Consider the following 22,734-nt stretch of genomic DNA (forward strand, 5'->3'; position numbering starts at 1 on the left):
AGTGTCTCACCCACTGGACCACCCGGGAAGTCCCCCAGAATGATTTTTATACACATTAAATCATATGTGTTCCTCTAAAAATAACACAACATGGTATATACTCTTTTGAAAAAGTAGGAGCATAACATATGCATTGCTTTGCACCTTGCTTTGCTGTCCCAGAAATTAGCAATCATGACATACCAACTCAGATCAATCTCAGCTGCTTCTCAGCTATACTGTAGCCATCACAGAACTGTATCAATAACACACTGACCAGTCTCCTATGGATGGATAACTAAGCTGTTTTTCATTCTTCTGTTATTAAAAAGAGCGAAAATAGGTATAAAAAACACCATTATTCATCCTCACACACATACAGGAATACATTTGAAGGATCAATTCTTACAAGTTACTAAATCATAGGAATCCTTGATACCTAATAGTGAGCTGCCACCTAATAGAGTTTTCTCAATTTACGAGCGTGAAAAAGGCTCGATTTAGAGCATTTATATTAGTGTTATTTTTATTTATTATTCATTTATTTATTTTTGTCTGCGTTGGGTCTTCATTGCTGCGTGCGGGTTTTCTCTCTAGTTGTGGAGAGCAAGGACTACTCTTCGTTGCGGTGAGTGGGCTTCTCATTGCAGTGGCTTCTCTTGTTGCAGAGCACGGGCTCTAGGCGCATGGGCTTCAGTAGTCGTGGCACCCGGGCTCAGTAGTTGTGGCTCATGGACTGTAGAGCACAGGCTCAGTAGTTGTGGTGCATGGGCTTAGTTGCTCCATGGCATGTGGGATCTTCCCGGCCAGGGATCGAACCCATGTCCCCTGCATTAGCAGGTGGATTCTTAACCACTGTGCCACCAGGGAAGTCCAGTGTCATTTTTTAAAGAATCTTTTGTTATGGTAATACTAAATAAAATATCCCTATTCATGCAACTCAGTGTTTGCTCACAAATATTAGGAGATAAACTAATTAGGACTGTTTTAGACCCTCTGGGTCCCTAAGCACCATATCATATAAAAACATACCCATGTACAGCTATATATATATATATATATTATTTATATATATATATATCTTGAGAGGAGTTGCAGTTGATATGTTTCTGCTTTTTGTTTTTTTTCGCGGTACGCGGGCCTCTCACCGCTGTGGTCCCTCCTGTTGCGGAGCACAGGCTCCGGACGCGCAGGCTCAGCGGCCATGGCTCACGGGCCTAGCCGCTCCGTGGCATGTGGCATCTTCCCGGACCAGGGCACGAACCCGTGTCCCCTGCATCGGCAGGCGGACTCTCAACCACTGCGCCACCAGGGAAGACCGATATGTTATTTTTTAACAGAAAATATTAATTAAATATACAGTAATATCTATTAGTGTCTTGGAGTCCATCCATTTTCCCCACAGGGCTAAAAATTTTGCTAGGTTTCTAAAAGTTTGCAGGTCCTTAGGCTCTGTTGTCCTAGTGCTTAATGGCTGTGTCCTGGTAGTTAATTTGAAAAGCCAGTTGCCTCAGTCGTGTAATTTTAAGAGCCGTTTATTCTGTATTCTCTTCTTTCTTAAATGGTTTAATAAATTTTCAGATATTTAGTTAACACTCTGCAGGAACAGAAGTATTCCTAACCCTAGTCCTAGAAAATAGTCACAATAGTAAATAGGTCAAGTCTGTATTGTTTAGGGAACAAGGAGATTTTTGTTGTCTGTTTTAAAGGAGTGCTCCTTGTGAGAGTAGGGCTCTGGATACAGGTGAATAAATTGTGACACGGGACTGCTTCCTTTTTCCTACGGGGATGTTGCTGTCAACTGCGTAACAATGAAGGCATTTTGTGTAAGGATTTGAGGCTCCAATAAGTTTTTCAAAGACACACATACTATATATATATATTTTTTCATCAGGGAGAGTCTCTCTGGGTACTTCAAAAGAAGATAATGATGCTTGAAAAAAGTCGTTTGAATAGCTCTTAGGAAGCTGCTGGAATCCTGCTTAGAGATCCTTATCACAGTAGCTCTACTATTACCTAAGAAAAATATGACCCTCACTCCTGTTTCAATCAACATAATTACTGGGTCATTACAGAATTCAGCGTTGTTTCAAAGGCAGGCTGCCCTCAGTTTATGAGAATCCCAGCTGCACATTTGGCAGCTTGGGCTACCGTTTTCGTCACCGATCTCCACTTTGTCGCTTCGTCCGTCAGAGCCGCCCTCAGGACAAAGGGTGGTTGGTGGAGGTGGGAGGGGTTGGGGCAAGGGCTACGGTAAGAGGAGGATATTTGCGTGGCCTGTTTACAGGTTACTCGGTTTCAGTGTCAAGGCAGTTTATTTGCACATCTCTGGCGAACCTCCGGTCTGAGGTCACACAGACGCCTGGGTGGCTCACAGGAGCCAGCAATGAAGCTTCCCTTGGGCCGGGACTCAGGAATTTCACCAGCAGGGACCAACCAAGGGGCCCAGGGACCCCGGCTTCACTCCAAGTCCTGTGCCAGACGGTTGGCGGCGACGCTCCGGGCGACGCCTCCGCTGCCGGCCAATGAGGAGCAGGGACCGCGTAGGGGCCTGCGCTCATTGGGTCGCGGTGGTTCCGCCCCGAGGTGAAGCAAAGCTCCCGGCCCGCTAATAGAGTCTCAGCTACAGTCCGGCTTTTGTGCGCTCGCCGCTGGTCACCCTGCTGGGCATACCTTTACCTCTCTTTCGCCTAATTCTTCGGTGTCTTTTTCAAGCCCCGACTCACCAGTTTCACAGTTTTATCTTCCTTGCCCTTTAACTCTCACCTTCCTTCGCAGATCAGCATGCAGGAAAAAGACGCCTCCCCACACGGTTTCCTGCCTAGGTTCCAACATTTCGCTACGCAGGCCATCCACGTGGGCCAGGAACCAGAGCAATGGACTTCCCACGCTGTAGTGCCTCCCATCTCACTGTCCACCACGTTCAAGCAAGGGGCTCCTGGCCGGCACTTGGTGAGCTGGGTCTGTCTGGGGCGGTCCAGTGTTGGGCGGTAAAAGAGAGATGGCTTATAAATTAAGAAGGCACACAAGTAATTTGTGAGGTTTAATTTGTGTATATCAGGAATGATGTTTACTACACCTGTAAACCTCCTTGTAATAAAGCTTTGTATTGAATGGTTCAATGATCATATTTCTTTTGATAAGCATTTCTTTTGATAAGCAGGACTGGAAGGAACAGTTTGTCCAACATGCCCTATAGATTTGGACTGATATTCATGTGATTTTGGCAAATTTGCAGTTCAAAACTGAGTGTCATAACTTCCTTAAGTTACCTTTAGCAACAAAAATTGTAAAGATATAGTAAGGAGTCAACTAAGAAAAAAATTAAGAGTCTCATAACTCACCTGGAATCAAGATTATTCCCAGTAGCTATTAACTCCCAATATTATTCCAGTAGTTATTAATAGCCATTGAGCCAGATTCATAGTTACATTCTATCATGTGTATTACATATATTGCCTCAGATAATCCTTACAGCAATTCTAGTATGAACTAGGTTCTTATTTCCCTCATGAAAAACCTGAGGTTTGGGGATAAGTATCAATGCAAAGTCCACCTGGCTAGTAAGCAGCAGAGCCGGGATTCCAATGCAGTACTGCTCTGGAACCCCACCCACTCTTGGGCATTAGTCTATCCTGTGCTATACTACAGTAATGCTAGCAATAGTCTAACCCATTGCATCATTGTGGTTTAGTAATTAAGAGCTTAAATCATGTAGTCAGAGGACCTAGGTTTGAATTCTGACAACACCTCTTTTTAGCCAGTTGGTCTTGAGCAAGTTACTTGACTTATCTTAAGCCTCAGGTTGATCCTGTGTAAATGGGTTAATAATAGTACCTACCACATAAGTTGTTGATATGTATGTTAAGCTGCATTGTACATTATAACTGCTCAGTAGTTTGCTATTTCATGGTGTTCATATTTGCACTTTTTCTGTTTGATCTGGACAACAACCAGGTTAGAGAGCAAGACAGATATTATGTACTTTTTATAGAAAAGGAACCTACCCAGAGTCATAGATGAGATAGGCCTCTGTGTTCATTACATAGCTTTTCCTTTTATGGTAGCATACTTGATGGATCTTGGAGTATTTAAAAGTTGCTGAGGTCCAGAAGAAATTACAGTTGACCCTTGAACAACAGGGGTTTGAACTGTGCAGGTCCACTTATATGTTGATTTTTTTCAATAGTAAATACTACAGTGCTGAATAATCTGCAGTTGGTTGAATCTGGGGACATAAACCACAGATATGGAGGAACCTCGGATATGGAGGGCTGACTATAAGTTGTACATGGATTTTCCACTGAGCAGGGGGTCGGTGCCCTAACCCGGCAGTTGTTCAAGTGTCAACTGTAATTGAATACACTTTGTAGATCCAAAACCTTGATTATACTTCAAACACCTCTTTAGTGTGTTATGTTATATAAGTTGAGGAAAATTCTTTTAGACGTGGCCCTTTGTTTTGTGAAGTAGAGTTCTAAGGGCATTTCTACAACTGGTTTAGGATACTTCTAGCTACTATATTTTGTAATCAAATTGTGTACACAACCTGTCTTCCAAGTTTCTTCCTCGTGTAGGGCTTTGTGAATGTGTAGCTGCCCAAGCTTTAGCATTTAGTACAAAAGTTAATAATTTAGCTGTGATATTAACAATTAAATGTTTTCAGAGAGGCAGCAGGGGTGGTAAAATCCACAAACTCCTCTTAATATCTTTAAAATGTCAGTTGAGAGCACTAAAGAGAATTTGAGGAGCTGAATGAGAAGCATCTAACTCTCCACTTCCATCTGGAAAGTCATTGAATGAATGAGCGTGAGAATTGGCACTGAAATATGCTTCTCCCCCCACCCCCCTCCCCAACCACAAAGTTAAATCTCTGCAGTGAATATTTAGGGAGACATGGACTACCTTTCCATGGCAATAGCCACATGAATCTAAACTTTTTTTTCTGTCTGGAGTACAGCTGCAGGTCACATCAAGGAGGTGATGGTGGCCAGTAATGAGGATATCCTGGAGCCCTATAAAATGTCTACTCAGTTTGTCAAAAACAAGGAGACAAAAAAGGCAACAAAACTTAAATATCTATATCTATAGCCACATCTATATCTATCTCTAATACTGGGAGCTCCTGAATCAGAAACAGGTGTAAAGAGTGGTTGTGTTTTGTTATGTGCCATGTGGGGCAGGAGGAGAAAAGTATGTATAGGATTTTTAGTGAGTGTTTAAGTCCTGGCTTTGAATTCTGGCACTGACATTCCCTGTAACATTTGGCTTTACATTCTTTAGAGCAGATTGTGAGGATTAAATAAAATGACTGGATACAGACAGAGACTGACAAATACTGTATGATATCACTTATATGTGGAATGTAAGAAATAAAAGTAACTAGTGAATATAACAACAACAACAAAAAAACAGACTCACAGATACAGAGAACAAACTAGTGGTTACTAGTGGGGAGAGGGAAGCGGGGAGGGAGGTTAAGGTAGGGGATTAAGAGGTACAAACTACTATATGAAATAAATAAGCTACAAGAATATATAGTACGGCACAGGGAATATAGCCAATATTTTATAATGACTACAAATGGAATATAACCTCTAAAAATTGTGAATCATTATGCTGTACACATGAAACTTATGTAATATTGTACATCAACTATACCTCAATAAAACTAAATAAATCAAATAAAATGACTGGATGAATTCAGGTAGTATAGTGTCATACATGTAAAAGGAATATAATGCAAAATTTAAAAAGGGGTTGTATAGAGCTGTTTTGCCGAGAATTACTCTCTTTTTTGAGTTGCTTTTGTAGAGCAAAGATCTGAACTTCGAGCATTTGTAAGATCTGTTCATAGCTTCCTGTTAGATGCTAAACAGAGCTCACAACACTTATTTTTTAGGAAATGAAGTGCAGGTTAGAAATAGGTTTACTCTGTTGGTTCAGGTGGTTCCTGTTTCCTAATATCCCTAGATTAATGGGTAGAGGTGACTGTAACATAAAAACCACCATTTATCTAGTGGTTAGCACATGCCAGGCATCATGCAGAGAACTTATCTCATTTTATCTTCACATCAATTTTATGAAGTAGATATCTGTATTTTATTCCCATTTTAAAGGTATGGAGATTGACTCTGGGAAATATTAAGTAACTAACCTATGGGCATGTAGCTCGTAAGTGGCAGACACAGAATTCTTACCCAGTTTGGCTGACTTCAGGATCTCTCCATACCACTACGGCCACAACAGTGATGCTTCTGTCTAATGGCAAGACATGTAATAGATAAATAACAGAAAGACATGGCAGGATGGACCTGTAGTTGAGGAAATGTCTATGTTAAGACCCTGATAATAAATTTAAATCTCTTAGGATGAACTCTAACTTCTTTCCTTCAGGGTTTTGAGTACAGCCGTTCTGGAAATCCCACCAGGAATTGCTTGGAAAAAGCAGTGGCAGCACTGGATGGGGCTAAGTACAGTAAGTGATTTTCATTTCAAAGTTTGTAAAATCTAGAATCCATTCTTATTTGTATAGAAAAAATTACAGAGGTACAGAATGTAGAATTGGAAAGAAATAAGGATTAGCTAGTTCAAAACTCTTATTTTTTTATGACATTGAATTATTTGCTTGAGGTCCCACAGCTGACTTCATATGTATATGTGTAATTATAAGGTGAAAATAAATATGAAGAGAGGCAAAATGGCAGAATTTGCCACTTAGAATTCATGTAAACGTACTCTTCGTCTGAAGCTGTCAGTATAAATAGATACAAATTAACTAAGTTTTATAATACCACCTATGAGAATATAAGCTTTCTTATACTCTGGTTCATTCACCTGCTATTTTGTGCCTGAGAGTAGCACCAAGGAACATTTGCAATAGCCAGGTACCCTTGATACTGTGCTTTGGGAGATTAGGGATTAACGCCTCAAAACTTGAATTTCTTCCGTGAAGGGAGTGGACGGCTGTTAAATCATCTTTGTACTTTCTATACAAATGATACTAAATGAGGGCAGAATCGTGAATTTAAAAAAGGAGAGTCTTAGGAGTTTTCTCACAGCAAGAGTGTAGGAATCAGAAATGTTAATATGAGCTTTGGTGTTTGTTTGGGATTGGGGGAGTTTCTTTTATTTGGGGTGAGAGGGGGAGTTTTTTAAACACTAAATTTCTTAAATTTAGTAATGTGTGGGGAATATTATTTCCCACAGAAATTATAAAGGCTGAGGGTTCATATGCCAGACACTTTTTTCAGGTGGGCTCCAGAAAACACGGTTGTTTTGAATGGGATTTAAAGGTTAGCTTTCTGTATGAATTCATTGTTGGACCACAGATCTGCTTAGTAGAGAACTGCAATGTCAACCTCAACTTTTCTGAAAAAACTTTGCAAAAATTACATTTTCCAAGTTAATTGGATATCCCATCTACTGGTCACAAGTGATTTTTATCATCAAGGTGATACACTGATATTTTATCAGGATATTTTTCTTTACAGTGTTTAATGTGTACAATGCCAGTTATTTTTTATTATTCATTTTCACTATTTTTGTTCAATATGAGATTCAGGATCACATGTGTTTAAAGAGAATCCACATTAAAAAATTAAAAAAATAAAATTTATTAAATTTATCAGGTCTGATTGTGAGTTTTGTTAAAATATTTTCTCAACTGCATATCCATATAGTTAATGGATGAATCATATCTTAGCTCTATTCCTCAAGTTTGAAATTTCTTTAGAGTTTGATACTTTTAAAGTGTAATTTAATTGGCAATTGGTCTTTTGTCTCCGAATTTTGTAAAGAATTATTTCTTTGAAGCTTTTCAGAGAAATGTTATAACCAGAGCAGAATTAAGTATTTTTATTTTAAAGATATTTTATTTTTGAAATAGAAAGGGGGATTTTATAATGGTATTAATCAGGGGATTTCTGGTGACTCAGTAGTGACGGTTGTCTTTCAGTCAGCAGAGAGAGGGATATAAAGTAATGCAACTAAATACTGTAGGTGTTTTTAACCTATAGTTCTGACATTTTGGCTTACTCTAACTTGGTTTTTACCTTAGGTTTGGCCTTTGCTTCAGGTTTAGCAGCCACTGTGACTGTTACCCATCTCTTAAAAGCAGGAGACCAAATTATTTGTATGGATGATGTGTATGGAGGTAGGTGACCTCTCTCATTCATGTTGTTTCAGCTGATATTTGAAAGACAATAAAATGGGTCCTGAATTATATTAACAGTGCTACCAGGATTATTGACTATTGATTACCTTTTCAAAATATGATGAACAACTCTATGCTGGTTCACACTTGATAAAGGAGGAGCATAAACACTTAGGGTCTATGCTCCAGAACTTGCTTATAAGAGAGGTTGCTTAATAATAATTTTATTTAAGCAGCTGGAATGAGCTTATCCCAGATATATTCTACTCTAGAGAAGATAGTGTTTAAAGAGAGAGTGTTCTAGTGTAATTAAAAATGTTTACCTCCAGTGAAGATGGTCTATAACCCAAGTCATTCTCAAAGGGCTTAACTCTACCCAACCCTTAACCACCCCACCCCCTGCGTTTTTTTTTTTAGGGAAGCTTCTGAAAAGCTGTTGAAAGCTATAGACCTCTTTCCAAAAAATGCACTTAAGACTATACCCAACGTTTATCATTTTAATTTTAAAATGATAAGGCTCCTCTCCAAGGACCCTTACCCCTTGAAACCTATCCATGGATACAAATTTAAGAACTTTCATTCCAAATTGTTTAAATGCTAGTTATATAAAGTGGTAAGTGGGAAGGTAAGGAAGACAAGTTGCCCTTACCTTTAAGTAAGACTGATTTTTGTGTTCAAAACAACAGCAAAAAATTTTGTAAGTATATTATACATATATACCAAATGTTTCCAAATAATTAAAATGTGATTTATGGAATATTATTATCATTTTATATATCTCCTATTTGAACAAAAAGTTAAATCTGTAAGTTCTTTGAAGGAAGAGACTTACTCTTAGTAATCATTTTATCCCTCTCAGAAATTTGCAAAATGCTTTATATTTTATCATAGTACCCTATGATAGTCTGATGAATTGAAATTATAGAAAAATCAAATTTTTCGTTACTATTATAATGTATTATAAAAACCTTTTGGTAAACATAGGTACAAAATCTTGAAAATTGCTGTTGATTTTTTAACAATTCTTTACATTCTTTTTCTATCTTATATTACCTAGGATCAGTCTACCAAAAGTCCAGTATATCTTTTTTAAAAAAATAAATGTATTTATTTATTTATTGGCTGCATTGGGTCTTCGTTGCTGCCTGTGGGCTTTCTCTAGTTGAGGAGAGCAGGGGCTATTCTCTGTTGCTGTGCGTGGGCTTCTCACTGCCGTGGCTTCTTGTTGCAGAGCACGGGCTCTAGGTGCACAGGCTTCAGTAGTTGAAGCACGCAGGCTCTAGAGCACAGGCTCAGTAGTTGCAGCGCATGGGCTTAGTTTCTCCACAGCATGTGGGATCTTCCCGGACCAGGAATCAAACCCTTGTCCCCTGCATTGGCAGGCAGATTCTTAACCATTGCACCACCAGGGAAGTCCCTCCAGTATATCTTTTTTTTTTTTTTTTGCGGTACGCAGGCCTCTCATTGTTGTGGCCTCTTCCGTTGCGGAGCACAGGCTCCGAACCCGCAGGCCCAGCAGCCATGGCTCACGGACCCAGCCGCTCTGCGGCATGTGGTATCCTCCCAGACTGGGGCATGAACCCGTGTCCCCTGCATCAGCAGGCGGACTCTCAACCACTGCACCACCAGGGAAGTCCCTCCAGTATATCTTTGATGATAATTTTTTTTTTCTTTTTTGGTTCACTATCAATAACAGCAAATTTTTCTTTAAATTTGCATATATATACATCAAATCCAGAACCGTATTTTTAAAAGAAGCCATTCTAAGTTGAATGATTTATCTTCTTTCACTGTAAAACTCTAGTAGTTTGATTTACATTGTCTCATTTGTCTACTAAAGCTTTCAGAACCGCATAACAAAAAGATTGAGAAAGAACAAAGGATAAAAACCAATTCTTTTCTCTTACCAAAGTATAATCAGTTTGAAATTTTATTTTGAATATTTCATTGGCATTGATTCATTTATTTTATTTTTTTAAATTTTATTTATTTATTTATTTATTTAGTGGCGCTGGGTCTTAGTTGTGGCATGTGGGATCTAGTTCTTTGACCAGTGATCGAACCTGGGCCTCCTGTATTAGGAGCCTGGGGTCTTAACCACTGGACCACCAGGGAAGTCCCAGTTCATTTATTTTAGATTTGAGTAGTAGGAAGGAATTGTTTTAAAAAGATATTGATATTTCAGGAAGCATGCCACTTCATGTTTGAAGAGTAGAGATTGTGTATTTTAAGAAACATTTTCTGCTTCACACAACTTGGTGTGGGTATCAAGTGTATTTTATTTGACTCTGATTTTTAGTTTAAAATTTAAGCCTTATATTCTTTAGTATATGAGAAGGTCAAACTATTCAAACAAAGTAGAATTGCTTTTAGTTGTTTCTTTATTGGTGATTGACACTTCCTTATATTTTTTAAGTGTTTATACTTTTAAGGAATTAATATTTCCTAATACAGTTTTCTTTTCATTTTATCTGATTCTCTTCTGCCTCAGGTACAAACAGGTACTTCAGGCAGGTGGCAACTGAATTTGGATTAAAGATTTCTTTTGTTGATTGTTCAAAAACCAAATTGTTAGAGGCAGCTATTACTCCAGAAACCAAGGTAACTCAGTTTTCAGTTTGTTTATTTTCCTTGTGATGTTTTGTTTTCATCATTCCTGTTTGCTTGAGGAAATAATTTAAATCTGAATAACAAATTTTACTGGAAGCCATTGGAAACCATCAAGATGAGGATAGGTCTGACTTCTGTGTAGTATAGCATAATGGTTAGGTGTGTGCATTCTGTAGTGGGATTCAAATTCTAATTCTGTATCATGGTTGGTGTATTATCATGGGCAAATTATTTAACCAAAGTCTCATTTTTTTTCATTTGCAAAATGGGGACAATTGTACCTGCCTTATTGAAAGGTGATTGTGTGAACTAAATGAGATAAGGCGTATGAAATGCTTATTACAGTACCCAATACATGATGACTGTTAAAAAATTTGTTAGCAAAAGCAGACAATTCTTAACTGCATTACCAAGCTAGTCTTGGTAACAAAAGTCACCACAGAGTTTGGGTTACAGAAAAGGAAGCTTGTAAGGAAGCCCCCAAACCCTAAGCATAGTTTTAAGGGTTCTAAGGGATACTTCAGCAAAATGATAGAAACAGAGAATGAGCCACAAGCAGTCTTTAGCTTCCATCCTGGGAAGCTTGTATGCCACCGGAAGGTGTTTTGTGCTGGAATGAATGGCATATGTGATATTCTTTCTTGGGACTTCATTGAAATTCTGCATGGGGAAAAGAAGGACCAGTGCCTTTTATAAGTATCAGCCTTTCCCAACTTTTTGCTAATGATTAAAAGGTTTGAATTGTACTCAAGATTATGTTGCAGTGAATGCTAAAAAATGAAAAACTTTTCTCACACAAGTTACTTTGAAGATTAACACCAGGGTGAGCTTTGAGTGATTAAGGCTTCTTTTTAAAGGAACTTGTTTTTTTTTTTGTTGTTGTTTTTTGTTTGTTTTCTTGCTTGGGAGAAAAGATTCTTATTAAAATAGATGGTCTGAGTCTTTCTAAGGGAGGAAAGCATATTGTGTGTATATTAATTCTTGTCAATAGAACTTTATATAGTGCCTCTTTACCAACTTGAATTAATACATTTTTTCCCCCTGAAATGTCTGCCTCATCATTTGAAGTAGATTTTTTAAGTCTACGTAAAATCTACTTTGTATTTATTTACTTATTTTTATTTTAATTAATTTTTATTATGAATGAGAATAATAAATTCTTACCCAGAAATAAATTTTTATATGTTCTTAAATAATTCTGTTCTTGTAGAATATGCATTATTTTAACTACCATGTCTTTTCTACAGTAAAACTCTAGAGTAGGAAGAGAGTTAAACCAGACCACTTGTCCATTTACATAGAAAAAATAACCATTAATCCTTTTAAAAAGAAAGCTGTGGATAATGTCAATCAATACAGTGGCAGCTTGTTTAACAAACAGAATTCTTTTCTTTGGTCTTTTCTATAACTATCAAACATCAATGATGTGCCTGGATTGTGCTTGGTTTTTGAATAGACAGATAAATATGATACTGTCTCTTAAGTGAGCTGTGGCCAGGTTTTCTGTTGTGTGTGTCACTTTTCTTCCTCACTCTAAAACCCATTCTCTTCTTCAAGTTCTGGGGACTTATTTTGTAGGTTCTAGTGCATCTGGCGTTAAGTTACTATTCAGGATATTTTTGGCATCATAGAGATAGTTCTCTTTACTGAAAATTCCAGAATGTAAACTTAGACAACCTATGTTATTTATCTTTGAGAACAAAATTCCCAGACATTGAACTATCTCTTTGGAATTCATCCTCTTTTTAATGGAAAATAATTACAATAATTAACTTGAATGCTTTTCTGCTTATATGTACACTATCTCATTTGATCCTTACAACAACTGTATAAGGTAAATATTATCAATCCTATTGTATAGATAAAAAATTGGAAGAACGTAGAGGGTTAGTTACTTACCTATGATGACTTCTTAGAAATTCATGGGGCTGGGATTCAGATTCAAACCTTTAAACTTCATCATCTATGGTCTTCCAATGTAGCCTCCCAGATGGTTACAGTATATGAGATAGATGTTTGGCAGTGTGTTTTTACAAACTATTGTCATTTACTGAATTGTTTTAGCTTGTTTGGATTGAAACTCCCACAAACCCTATCTTGAAGATGATTGACATTGAAGCCTGTGCACATACTGTCCATAAACATGGAGACATTATTTTGGTCGTGGATAACACTTTTATGTCGGCATATTTCCAGGTAAATGATTAGTAGACTACACAGGTACCTGTAATTAGGAGAGGAAGGACTTGTTTACATTAAATTACATGAAATCTGCTTATAATTATTGATTAGACAAAGAATTAAAATTGGATCTTTCCTACCATTAGTTAATATCTTTTCAACACTACGTTAATATGTTGTGTGGGACTTTGTGTGTTTTAAATGTTGTCTTAATTAAAGCTTTTAAGTTCTCTGTGTAAAGTCTCTGAAGACCTGGCCGTATTATATGATTGTATATGTCAGTGCCTTACACATAGTAGGGGTTTCAATGTTTATGTTTTGGTTCCAGGTCAGTTATATTATTTTATATATATTTAAACCTGGCTAACTTTTCAAATAAAAGGAAGAGAAAAGCTATACTCAATGACATCTCAGTGTACATCACACATTATTTCTCCATTTGTCTTCCCTCTTTCTAGTTTGTCTTCCCTCAGTGCTTCAAAGACCATGCCCTGCCCTCTATATCTTTACCTTATTTGTATCATGAATTTCTACTCCATGTTTCACCTTGTATCTGTGAGTACAGCTCCTTTACAGTGCTCCTTTTAGACTCTCTCTTTTCCTGCCTGTCCTCTACATACATCTCTTCCCCACTCAAACCCTCCCATTCATCTGCAATTCCTTTCTTTCTTTTCTTGTACATTTTTCCAGATTCTTCTTTTCTGCTTTGCTCCTTTTGGTAGATCATCTTGGGATCTCTCTATAATTGACTGGTTGTCTGCCTTTTCCCCACACGTTCTCCTTTTGTTTCCTCTGAGTAACCTAACTCTGTTTCCTTTCTTTATTAGGAGTTACCATCTCCCTGCTATTTCCTTTTTGTCTGTATCCTGTGGTCATTCTTATTACACCTCCTGTAGTTCACCTTTATTCTGCAGAGCTCCTGAAACCCGAGCTCATTTTCTCCAACTCTTCAATTAGGCATATGTTTACAAGCTCAATTGTTTATATTCCCTGCTTCTGTTCTGGGTCCCTGAAGTTGGCTGACTCCCTAAGAGTCTGCACAAAGCTGTTCTTCACCTTACTCCATTTTATTCGGAAGGCACTACCATGTTTTACCTTCCTTTCCTGAAACACATTTCCTGGCTACAATGTGTTCAGATGGCTTCATGTGTCATCTACCTTTGGCTCATGATATAGCTTCAGCTGATTCTTTTTTTTTTTTTTTTTGCTATGCGGGCCTCTCACTGTTGTGGCCTCTCCCGTCACGGAGCACAGGCTCCGGACGCGCAGGCTCAGCGGCCATGGCTCACGGGCCCAGCCGCTCCATGACATGTGGGATCTTCCCGGACCGGGGCACGAACCCGTGTCCCCTGCATCAGCAGGCGGACTCTCAACCACTGCGCCACCAGGGAAGCCCCAGCTGATTCTTATATCAAGTAAGGCAGTCTGTTTCCAAGTGAAAATCTCCTGGCATCATCTATTTGTCCCAGGTGATTTTCACTCTTGGAGTCTTTATCCCAACTCCTTACCCCATCTACCACTTACAGTAGGGCAGTTATTATAGCATAGGATTGCTCTAGCTGAGTCATCATGAGTCCTGTATATTCCCAAAGAGATCGCATGAATCATTTTAGCTGGGCCTGCCCAGGTTACTCATCAGGCCTGGCCCTTTTTCTCCTATTGTTGTCACTAAAATAGGTCCAGTTTTTCCACCTTTCTGAAGCCCACATCACATTCCTCATGCCAGGGACTGCAATTTGCTTCATTTCAGTCTGGATTCATTCCAGTTGAATTAATCAGAATCACAGTGTCCCTAGGCAACCACAAACCAAATGTGGAACCACATTTGGTTCCACAAAGCAAATCTTCTGAAAAGATCCTCTCATTATTTTACACTCATGAAAAGTGGGTATGTTCTGTCTTTCCTGTCTTTTGTCTTCTTGATCTTTTATAAGTCTCATAAAGTTTCCACGTAGAACCTCTGAATTCTGGTAGTCTGAGTCCTGTCTCTACCAGTTTTTTAAATCTGAGTGATCTATTTTATTTTTCTTAGTCCCTTTTCCCCATCTGTACAATTAGTCATAAACATACTGATTTTATTGAGTTAGGTAAAGTATTTTGAACAATGCTTCACTGGGTTATGTAAAGTGCTTCACTGGGTTATGTAAAGTAACTCATGATTCTTGGAGCATAATGGCATCAACAGTTGTTAGTTATTGGTTTTTATTTTTCCTTTTGACCATAGAGTTTACAGAATGTTAGCACTGGAAGAGACCTCACACAACATCTAGTTTGACTCATCACTTTAGAGATGAGCAAACACATATGTAGAGAGTGCTTTGAGGAATACCACACTTAAAATGTCCTATTTTTGAAACCCTAAATGAAAAGTCCCATAGCCCCCAGCTAGGGAGGTTAAACACACACACACACACACATGCGTGCGCGTGCATGCGCACGCACACACACACACACACACACACACTTTATTTTAAAGGAAATTTAAATGGAAAGATGTTGATATTACATTATTTAGTGAATAAGTTGATTATTAGTTTAATTTTCACCGTAAACAAAGACATCTAAGACTAAAGAATTACTTTGCAGGAAAGTTCAGTGAGGGAAAACAATCTAAACAAATTTCCTTATAAGTGATTTTACACTTGACAAAACTAGTATAATAAAAGAGTAATTAAGAGTCAAGATCATGGCAAATCAATAAATAACCACAGCATACATTATAAGGTTTTAATGATTAAAAACCTAAGCAAATCACTTTTATACTTATTTGACAGAACAATTGCTAAATGTTTGTGTCAACTATTCCGTGTTTACTGAGTCATAAAATGCCAACATCTCTGCTAAAGGTAATAAATTTAGGGGCTAGTCAGCAACTGCTCTAAAGAAACAAGTTCAGAAGACCTGTTGACCTGAGTTTATCTGCTATTTCCAGAAAATTTGTGCCTTTGGATTTAATACTGGTTCTAATACTTTGTATTTTTATTTGGTGTGAGGGAGGAAAGGGAAAGATAATACCAGAGCTCCTGGAAATTTTAAGATGTGCGTATTTTTAAAAGTTAGAATAGGAATGGAATTTACAATAATAAATAGGCAGGCAATGAAGCATACTTTCAAGTGATTTCCCATTTGGAATAAAAACCTTTTATTCTTTTCAGCGGCCTTTGGCTCTGGGAGCTGATATTTGTATGTATTCAGCAACAAAATATATGAATGGTAAGACAGTCTTCACTTAGAACGTTCTTTTCCATCAATAGATGAAAGTAGCATAAGACTTTATCCTTTTATCCCTTTACTTCTATTATTCAGGTTTTCTCTGTGACTCATGTAGAAAGTAAGAAAATACTTTGATTAAATATAGGACTTCATTTATAGCAGACAAAACTATGCTCATGATTTAACAGCAGAGGATTAAAATGTACTATAAATGTTACATTTTTATCCTGATGATAGCTTAAAAAGAAATATTTAATTTTTACATGATTTTAATTTTATTGTTTAAGGTATAGCTTTTGCTAAAGTTTATTTAAACTGATTCTATAGGGATTTTTCCCAGAGTTTTTTCAAGTGAAAGTCACATTTTAGAAATTATAAGCTGAGGAATAAACATATGTTGTTTTTAACTTAAAGTTTTTTGTTTTTGTTTTGTTTTTTTTAGGCCACAGTGATGTTGTGATGGGCTTAGTGTCACTTAATTCTGAGAGGCTTCATGATAGGCTCCGATTCTTGCAAAATTGTAAGTATTAAAAAACCCAAATTTCCCCTTATACTCTCAAAGTGACTACATTTGATATTTGTATTTCCACTAAGTGCTGTGAAGTGATAGCATTCCACTAATTTAGGAAGAAATGAGAAATAGTGGGAAAAATTCTGATTTTTTAGAGGAAAGAGAAATTGGGTTATAAAAATACAGTTATAACATAATAGGGCTTTACAACATGACCAAGAGATACGTTTTGTTATTTTTCAAAGCCATGTTAATTTTGATCATAATTTGGTATAGCTCAAGTAAATTTTTGTTTTTTTCTGTCCCACCGAGCATCACGTAGGATCTTAGTTCCCCGACCAGGGATCAAACCCGCGCCCCTTGCATTGGAAGCGTGGAGTCTTAACCACTGGACCACCAAGGAAGTCCCTCAAGTGAATTTTTAGTTTTATGACTTAATGGATTCTTTTGTCTTTTTTTTTAAACATTTGGAATGATGGCTTTCTTATACTATACCTTTTGTATCTGAAATGATGATAACTTTTAAATGGCACTTAACATATAAACTTATATTTTTCAACAGGTGTCTAAACGTCTGTTTTCTGTTTAGATTGTTTTCTTATCTCAGGTATGGAGAAGGGTTTATTGAAAGAGACTTGATTTAACCACTGTGATTTGACGGAAAGATAAGATACAAACATAATTAGGAATAAAAATCCCCTTCCAGGGAATACATGTTGGGTAGCAAAAGGGGGCACTGAGGAAGGAAACCAAAATTTATTGCTTGATAAATTCCTTTCATTTACAAAAAAAAAAAAAAAAAAGGATTGAGGCACGTATCCTGGAGGCATGGGAAATCACAGGCTGCTTTAGACAAAAGCTAAATAGAATATTGGTAGAACACTCAGAAATAATAGGAGCTGAACTGCTATTTTCTCTGTGTATTATAATACTCTGTCAAAGAAATACAAGATTAAACTATGTCCTTTCATTAAAATCATAGAAAAGACTATTGATGCTCATATTTGAAAAGTTCATATCATTGTATTTGTACTTAATTTTCAGGATAATTCATTTTCCCTCTCATTTTTTTAAAAATAAATTTATTGATTTATTTTTGGCTGCGTGGGTCTTAGTTGCTGTGCGTGGGCTTTCTCTAGTTGCGGTGAGCAGGGGCTACTCTTTGTAGCGGTGCGTGGACTTCTAATTGAAGTGGCTTCTCTTGTTGCAGAGCATGGGTTCTAGGCACGTGGGCTTCAGTAGTTGTGGCACTCCAGATCAGTAGCTGTGGCTCACGGGCTTAGTTGCCCCACGGCATGTGGGATCTTCCCAGACCAGGGCTCGAACCCGTGTCCTCTGCATTGGCAGGTGGATTCTTAACCACTGTGCCACCAGGGAAGCCCTCCCCTCTCATTTTAAAGCCCATTTCACTAAGCATGTTTTATGCTTCATTCTCATGTTTCTAATTTGATATATTAATTTTTCCCACTAAAACTCAAACATTGGGCTTTGTAGCTAACTTCTCAGAGTCACTATAATGAAAAAGAGCAGTGAGAGGATTTTCTGGGCGCCTCCTCACCTTCAGACTAATCCAGGACACGTTCATTTTGCAGCTCTTGGAGCAGTTCCATCTCCTATTGACTGTTACCTCTGCAATCGAGGTCTGAAGACTCTACAAATCCGCATGGAGAAGCATTTCGAAAATGGAATGGCAGTTGCTCAGTTTTTGGAGTCTAATCCTTGGGTAGAAAAGGTTATTTATCCCGGTATGTTAATCTGCTTTCTAAGCACATATGCTTACACTAGGATTTTAAGTGTTATCCTATGCATCCTGTTTATGTAACATTTGTTTGTAAGTTAGGTGCTTTCATGTATTTTTATGTTGTTCACTTATTGAGCTTTTTGTGTGTCTGTGTGTCAGGCTTTTTGGTGGGTCTGATGGTAAAGAAGATGGACATGATCTCTGGCCTAGAGTTGTTTATAGTCTAGTGGTTGCTTGGATGTTAAAAAATTAATCTTACATATTTGATGTTCCTGTCTTTAGCTTGAAGGTTTGTGTATACCTGTTCCAGGATTGCAACCTTATACTTTCCAGTAATTTGCTGGTAATCTTATCAGTCTGATATTCTGCATTAGCTCTAACTTTTATCTGATATAGATTGAGACTTGATACTTGGTACCAAAACTCCCCCGAAATTCTATTACATTTTTTTGGAATTTCTTCACCTTTATAACATCTAGAAATGCTCATGTGAGTTAGCAGACTTACATGTTACTCTTTGAATTTATTTTACCAGACTTTTTAATTGTGGTCTGGTCGTCTTAAGTAAATAATTCTTTTAAATCCTTTTGAGGTGTGCATCCATGTAGTCTTGGGTGTAAAGGAGAATTAGGCTTGATCCCTGCCCTTAAGGAATTTAGATAAGGCAAGGCAGAAATACATATGAGATTAAATGCCCTAATATGTACACTAGGTATAGAGCTGTTGACTGGTGTGCATTTTGAATGGAGGACGGGAGAAAAGTTTTGGGCTATGCCCTGAGGAGTGGGTAGCATTTGTTAAAAGGTCATGGACAAGACATTTCAGATTTTTTCCATAAGTGTTTATTAAAGCCAACCATGGGCCAGGCCTTGCACTCAGAACTAGGATCCAATTATTAATAAAAGAAATAGCTTTCTCCTCTTGGAGTTAGTCTGGTGGATAAGACAGACATTAAGCAAAAAAATTACAGAGGATATAATTAACAGAGGGAAGGGGGCGGTCAGTGGAGAGAATGTTCCAGGTTAAAGAGACAGCATATGCAAAAGTCCCAAGATGAAAAAGAGTGTGATGCCACTGGTGTAAAGAAAGCTGGCATGGCTAGAGCAAGGAGAGACCAGAAAAGATAGGTCAAAATGAAGCTAGAGAGATAGACAGGGACCAGAACAAGAGGTCAGATGTCAACATGGCATAAAGCTCATTATTAGGCTTATTTGCAGTTGACTTAAGCAAATGGTGATTTTGTTGTTGTTCTGAAATTACATGTTTGACTCTAAAATAAGACATTCATTATACCTTATGACTACAGGACTGCCCTCTCATCCTCAGCATGAGCTGGCAAAGCGTCAGTGCACAGGTTGCCCAGGGATGATCACCTTTTATATCAAGGGCTCCCTTCAACATGCTGAGACTTTCCTCAAGAACCTAAAGGTAAACTTTCAAACTAGTTTTTTAAACTGTAGACCTTAAGACCTTCTTATAACATTATTATAGTCATTATTTCTCACTTCCACCTGACTCATATTAATGTTGTTGTACCTGGAGTTCACACCCACAAGCCTCTTTGTCATGAAATGCTTTGGGTTGGAAAATCACTTGAAACAAGAGTGTTGCAGTAGCAGATATATGAATCTGCTTACTTAACTTATTTAACTCTGCACACTGCCGTCCATTTGAGAGAGACAGAATGTTCTAATCCATTGGTTTTTAAATTTAAAGTGAACCGTCTTTTCAAATGAAGTATTATATGAAACCGCAGTAGTGTGTGGTCACTGCAATGACGAAAGACTGTTCTGAAATCCAGCCTAGGAATGGCTTTCTAAACCCTGCACCACCCAGGCTGCATCTGCCTGGAGTGACGGAAGGGAGGCCTTTGCCTAATGTTCACAGAGGCAGAAGGCTCTCAGGGGCCCTGCGAGAGAGACCTGTGTAACTCCATACTTTGGGCTTACTTTGAGCTCATGCAGTAATGTATTTAAGACTGAGTTTTAAATACTACAGATCTAAAGAAAAGGATGCCTCTGGATTAGTCAAAGTTCTATTGGTTCTAAAATTTGTCCACTTCTAAAATCAGAAATATAGTAGTGCACATTTGATTTAACACAGTTGTGAGAAGAATTTTTAACATGTTGTGAAATTCTATGACACTATAACACTAAATACAACAACCAAGTTTTTTTCCCTTCTTCCCTAGGAAGGGGTTAAATAGATGTATTAATTTAGTGAGTGATACATATTAATGAGTAAGTTTGTATAACTTGATAAACATTTAGAGATTTTTATTTAAAGGGTAACCACAGAGCTAGGTCTCAAGTGTAATAATTCTGAGGTTTTAGAGCTCATGTTATTGTGCTGGGTCTTAGTTGCAGCTCAAGGGCTCCTTAGTTGTGCCTCATTGGCTCCTTAGTTGCGGCACATGGGCTCCTTTTATTAGTTGTGGCAGGCGGGCTCCTTCCTTGCGGCTCAAGGGCTCCTTAGTTGGTCTTCGTCTGCTCCTTAGTTGCAGCATGTGGGCTCCTTAGTTGCAGCTCACCGTCTCCTTAGTTGTGGCACATGAACTCTTAGTTGTGGCATGCATGTGGGATCTAGTTCCCTGGCCAGGGATCGAACCTGGGCCCCCTGCATTGGGAGTGTGGAGTCTTAACCACTGTGCCACCAGGGAAGTACCGATCAACTTTTAATGTTTTAAAAGTTAACACATAATATGTCTAATTGGGCCTTCCCTGGTGGCGCAGTGGTTAAGAATCTGCCTGCCAATGCAGGGGACACAGGTTCGAGCCCTAGGCTGGGAAGATACCACATGCTGCGGAGCAACTAAGGCTGTGCGCCACAACTACTAAGCCTGTGCTCTAGAGCCCGCGAGCCACAACTACTGAAGCCCATGTGTCTAGAGCCCGTGCTCCACAGCAAGAGAAGCCACCACAATGAGAAGCCTGTGCACTGCAATGAAGAGTAGCCCCCACTCACTGCAGCTAGAGAAAGCCCGGGCGCAGCAACAAAGACCCAATGCAGCCAAAATAAGTAAAATAAATAAATTAATTAATTTAAAAAAAAGTCTGGTGAAATCATTGTTATGGATTTTATTCTGATTTTTTCTCCAAGTTTTTATCCAATTTGTAGTTTATTCATAATTGCACCATTTTCCATCCCCCGTCCCGAGGCCATTTTATCAACAACATTTATTTTTAGATTTTAGTATTTTTATTTTAGTAGAATATCTATATTAATATTTTCTTTGCCACAGCTATTTACACTGGCTGAGAGCTTAGGAGGATATGAAAGTCTTGCTGAGCTTCCGTAAGTATTTCTGTTTTTCTCAGTATTTTAACTTTGATTTCAGCTGTAATGATTGTTTGGAAAAGGAGTAGGATAAAATCGGGGATCATTCAAGATATTTAGCAATAAGAGCAGCATGGCACTATCTAGTTGGAATGGACTCTAACTCCATAGAATGGAGACCCTGATAAAAATCTAATGGGGGCTACTAAACAGTAAGCTGCGTCCTCCCAAATTTTGCTTTTTTCCTATTTGCCTGAAGGAGATTCCAGCAGTAATTCTCTGACCTCCGAACCAGGGCCACTTGTTCTACTCCACTCTGCTCTGGAAGGGAGGTTGGAGACTTTGTACCAGAAGGGCTGATTTTAAGACTCCAGGGGAAATTGAGAATGTGTTTCTGATAAAAAAAAAAAAACCCTCCATACTCTTATTTATCAGAGGAGAGCCCAGCTAGTTACCATCAAGTCTGTTTGTTTTCTGTTTTCTGTGGGGTAAATGGCTCTGTGTCATCTGTGACATAAACCCAAAATTCAACTGTGTTCCTGACCCTTCATTAACTGACCCAACCAATTCATCTAATTTTATCAAAGCACCAGAGGATAATAGAACACAAAACAGCCTAAGATCAGGGAGTCCAACAGCTTATATTACAGACAAGGAAACAACGGTTCAGAAAGTTTTGCTGATGAATCAAATGTCACACAGGAATATGTTAGCAACTTCACTCTTGAGGCTTTGCGTCAGAAACTGTGAGTGGAGAGTTTAAAGCAGCCTTGATCTGGATTTGAGAACATCAATCACTTAACCTTTGTGCTTCAATCTTTTCATCCATAAAATAATATTAATAATTAAAATAATGATTATTATTTAATGATTATCTGTCCCAGCAAGCATTCCTGAGCTACATCCTGTTTTTCTTTTTACGTTTCTATGACCATATATTATAATTATTACAGGGATAAATCAATATCATTACCTATTAATTTTCAACTGTATTAAATGCATGGTATGTTTCTATGTTTTAATTTTCATGAACATTTCTTTTTTTTTTTTTTTTTTTTTTTTTTTTTT

The 22,734-nt window shown here is 37.9% G+C and overlaps 1 protein-coding gene across 4 annotated transcripts in view; it reads left to right on the plus strand.

Annotated features, from left to right (window-relative positions):
• Positions 1–2,326: 2,326 nt before the first annotated feature.
• The window catches only part of CTH (cystathionine gamma-lyase), a 23,601-nt gene continuing 3,193 nt past the window's right edge, over positions 2,327–22,734 (plus strand). Inside the window, exons 1-11 of one of the 4 annotated variants that reach the window (XM_027114069.1) lie at positions 2,331–2,931; positions 4,940–5,040; positions 6,376–6,457; positions 8,039–8,134; positions 10,626–10,735; positions 12,809–12,940; positions 16,081–16,138; positions 16,581–16,658; positions 18,242–18,394; positions 19,697–19,818; positions 21,632–21,684. In XM_027114069.1, the coding sequence (XP_026969870.1) occupies positions 2,856–2,931; positions 4,940–5,040; positions 6,376–6,457; positions 8,039–8,134; positions 10,626–10,735; positions 12,809–12,940; positions 16,081–16,138; positions 16,581–16,658; positions 18,242–18,394; positions 19,697–19,818; positions 21,632–21,684 (1,061 nt within the window). In that variant the 5' untranslated portion in view covers positions 2,331–2,855. Of the gene's footprint in view, positions 2,932–4,939; positions 5,041–6,375; positions 6,458–8,038; positions 8,135–10,625; positions 10,736–12,808; positions 12,941–16,080; positions 16,139–16,580; positions 16,659–18,241; positions 18,395–19,696; positions 19,819–21,631; positions 21,685–22,734 lie in introns of all 4 variants that reach the window. The other 3 variants (XM_027114071.1, XM_027114070.1, XM_027114072.1) reach the window with 3 other exon arrangements.

This window comes from Aethalodelphis obliquidens, unplaced genomic scaffold (assembly GCF_003676395.1).
Source record: "Aethalodelphis obliquidens isolate GAN/ISIS:26980383/991018 unplaced genomic scaffold, ASM367639v1 scaffold13, whole genome shotgun sequence".
In the NCBI taxonomy this organism is placed as follows: domain Eukaryota; kingdom Metazoa; phylum Chordata; class Mammalia; order Artiodactyla; family Delphinidae; genus Aethalodelphis; species Aethalodelphis obliquidens.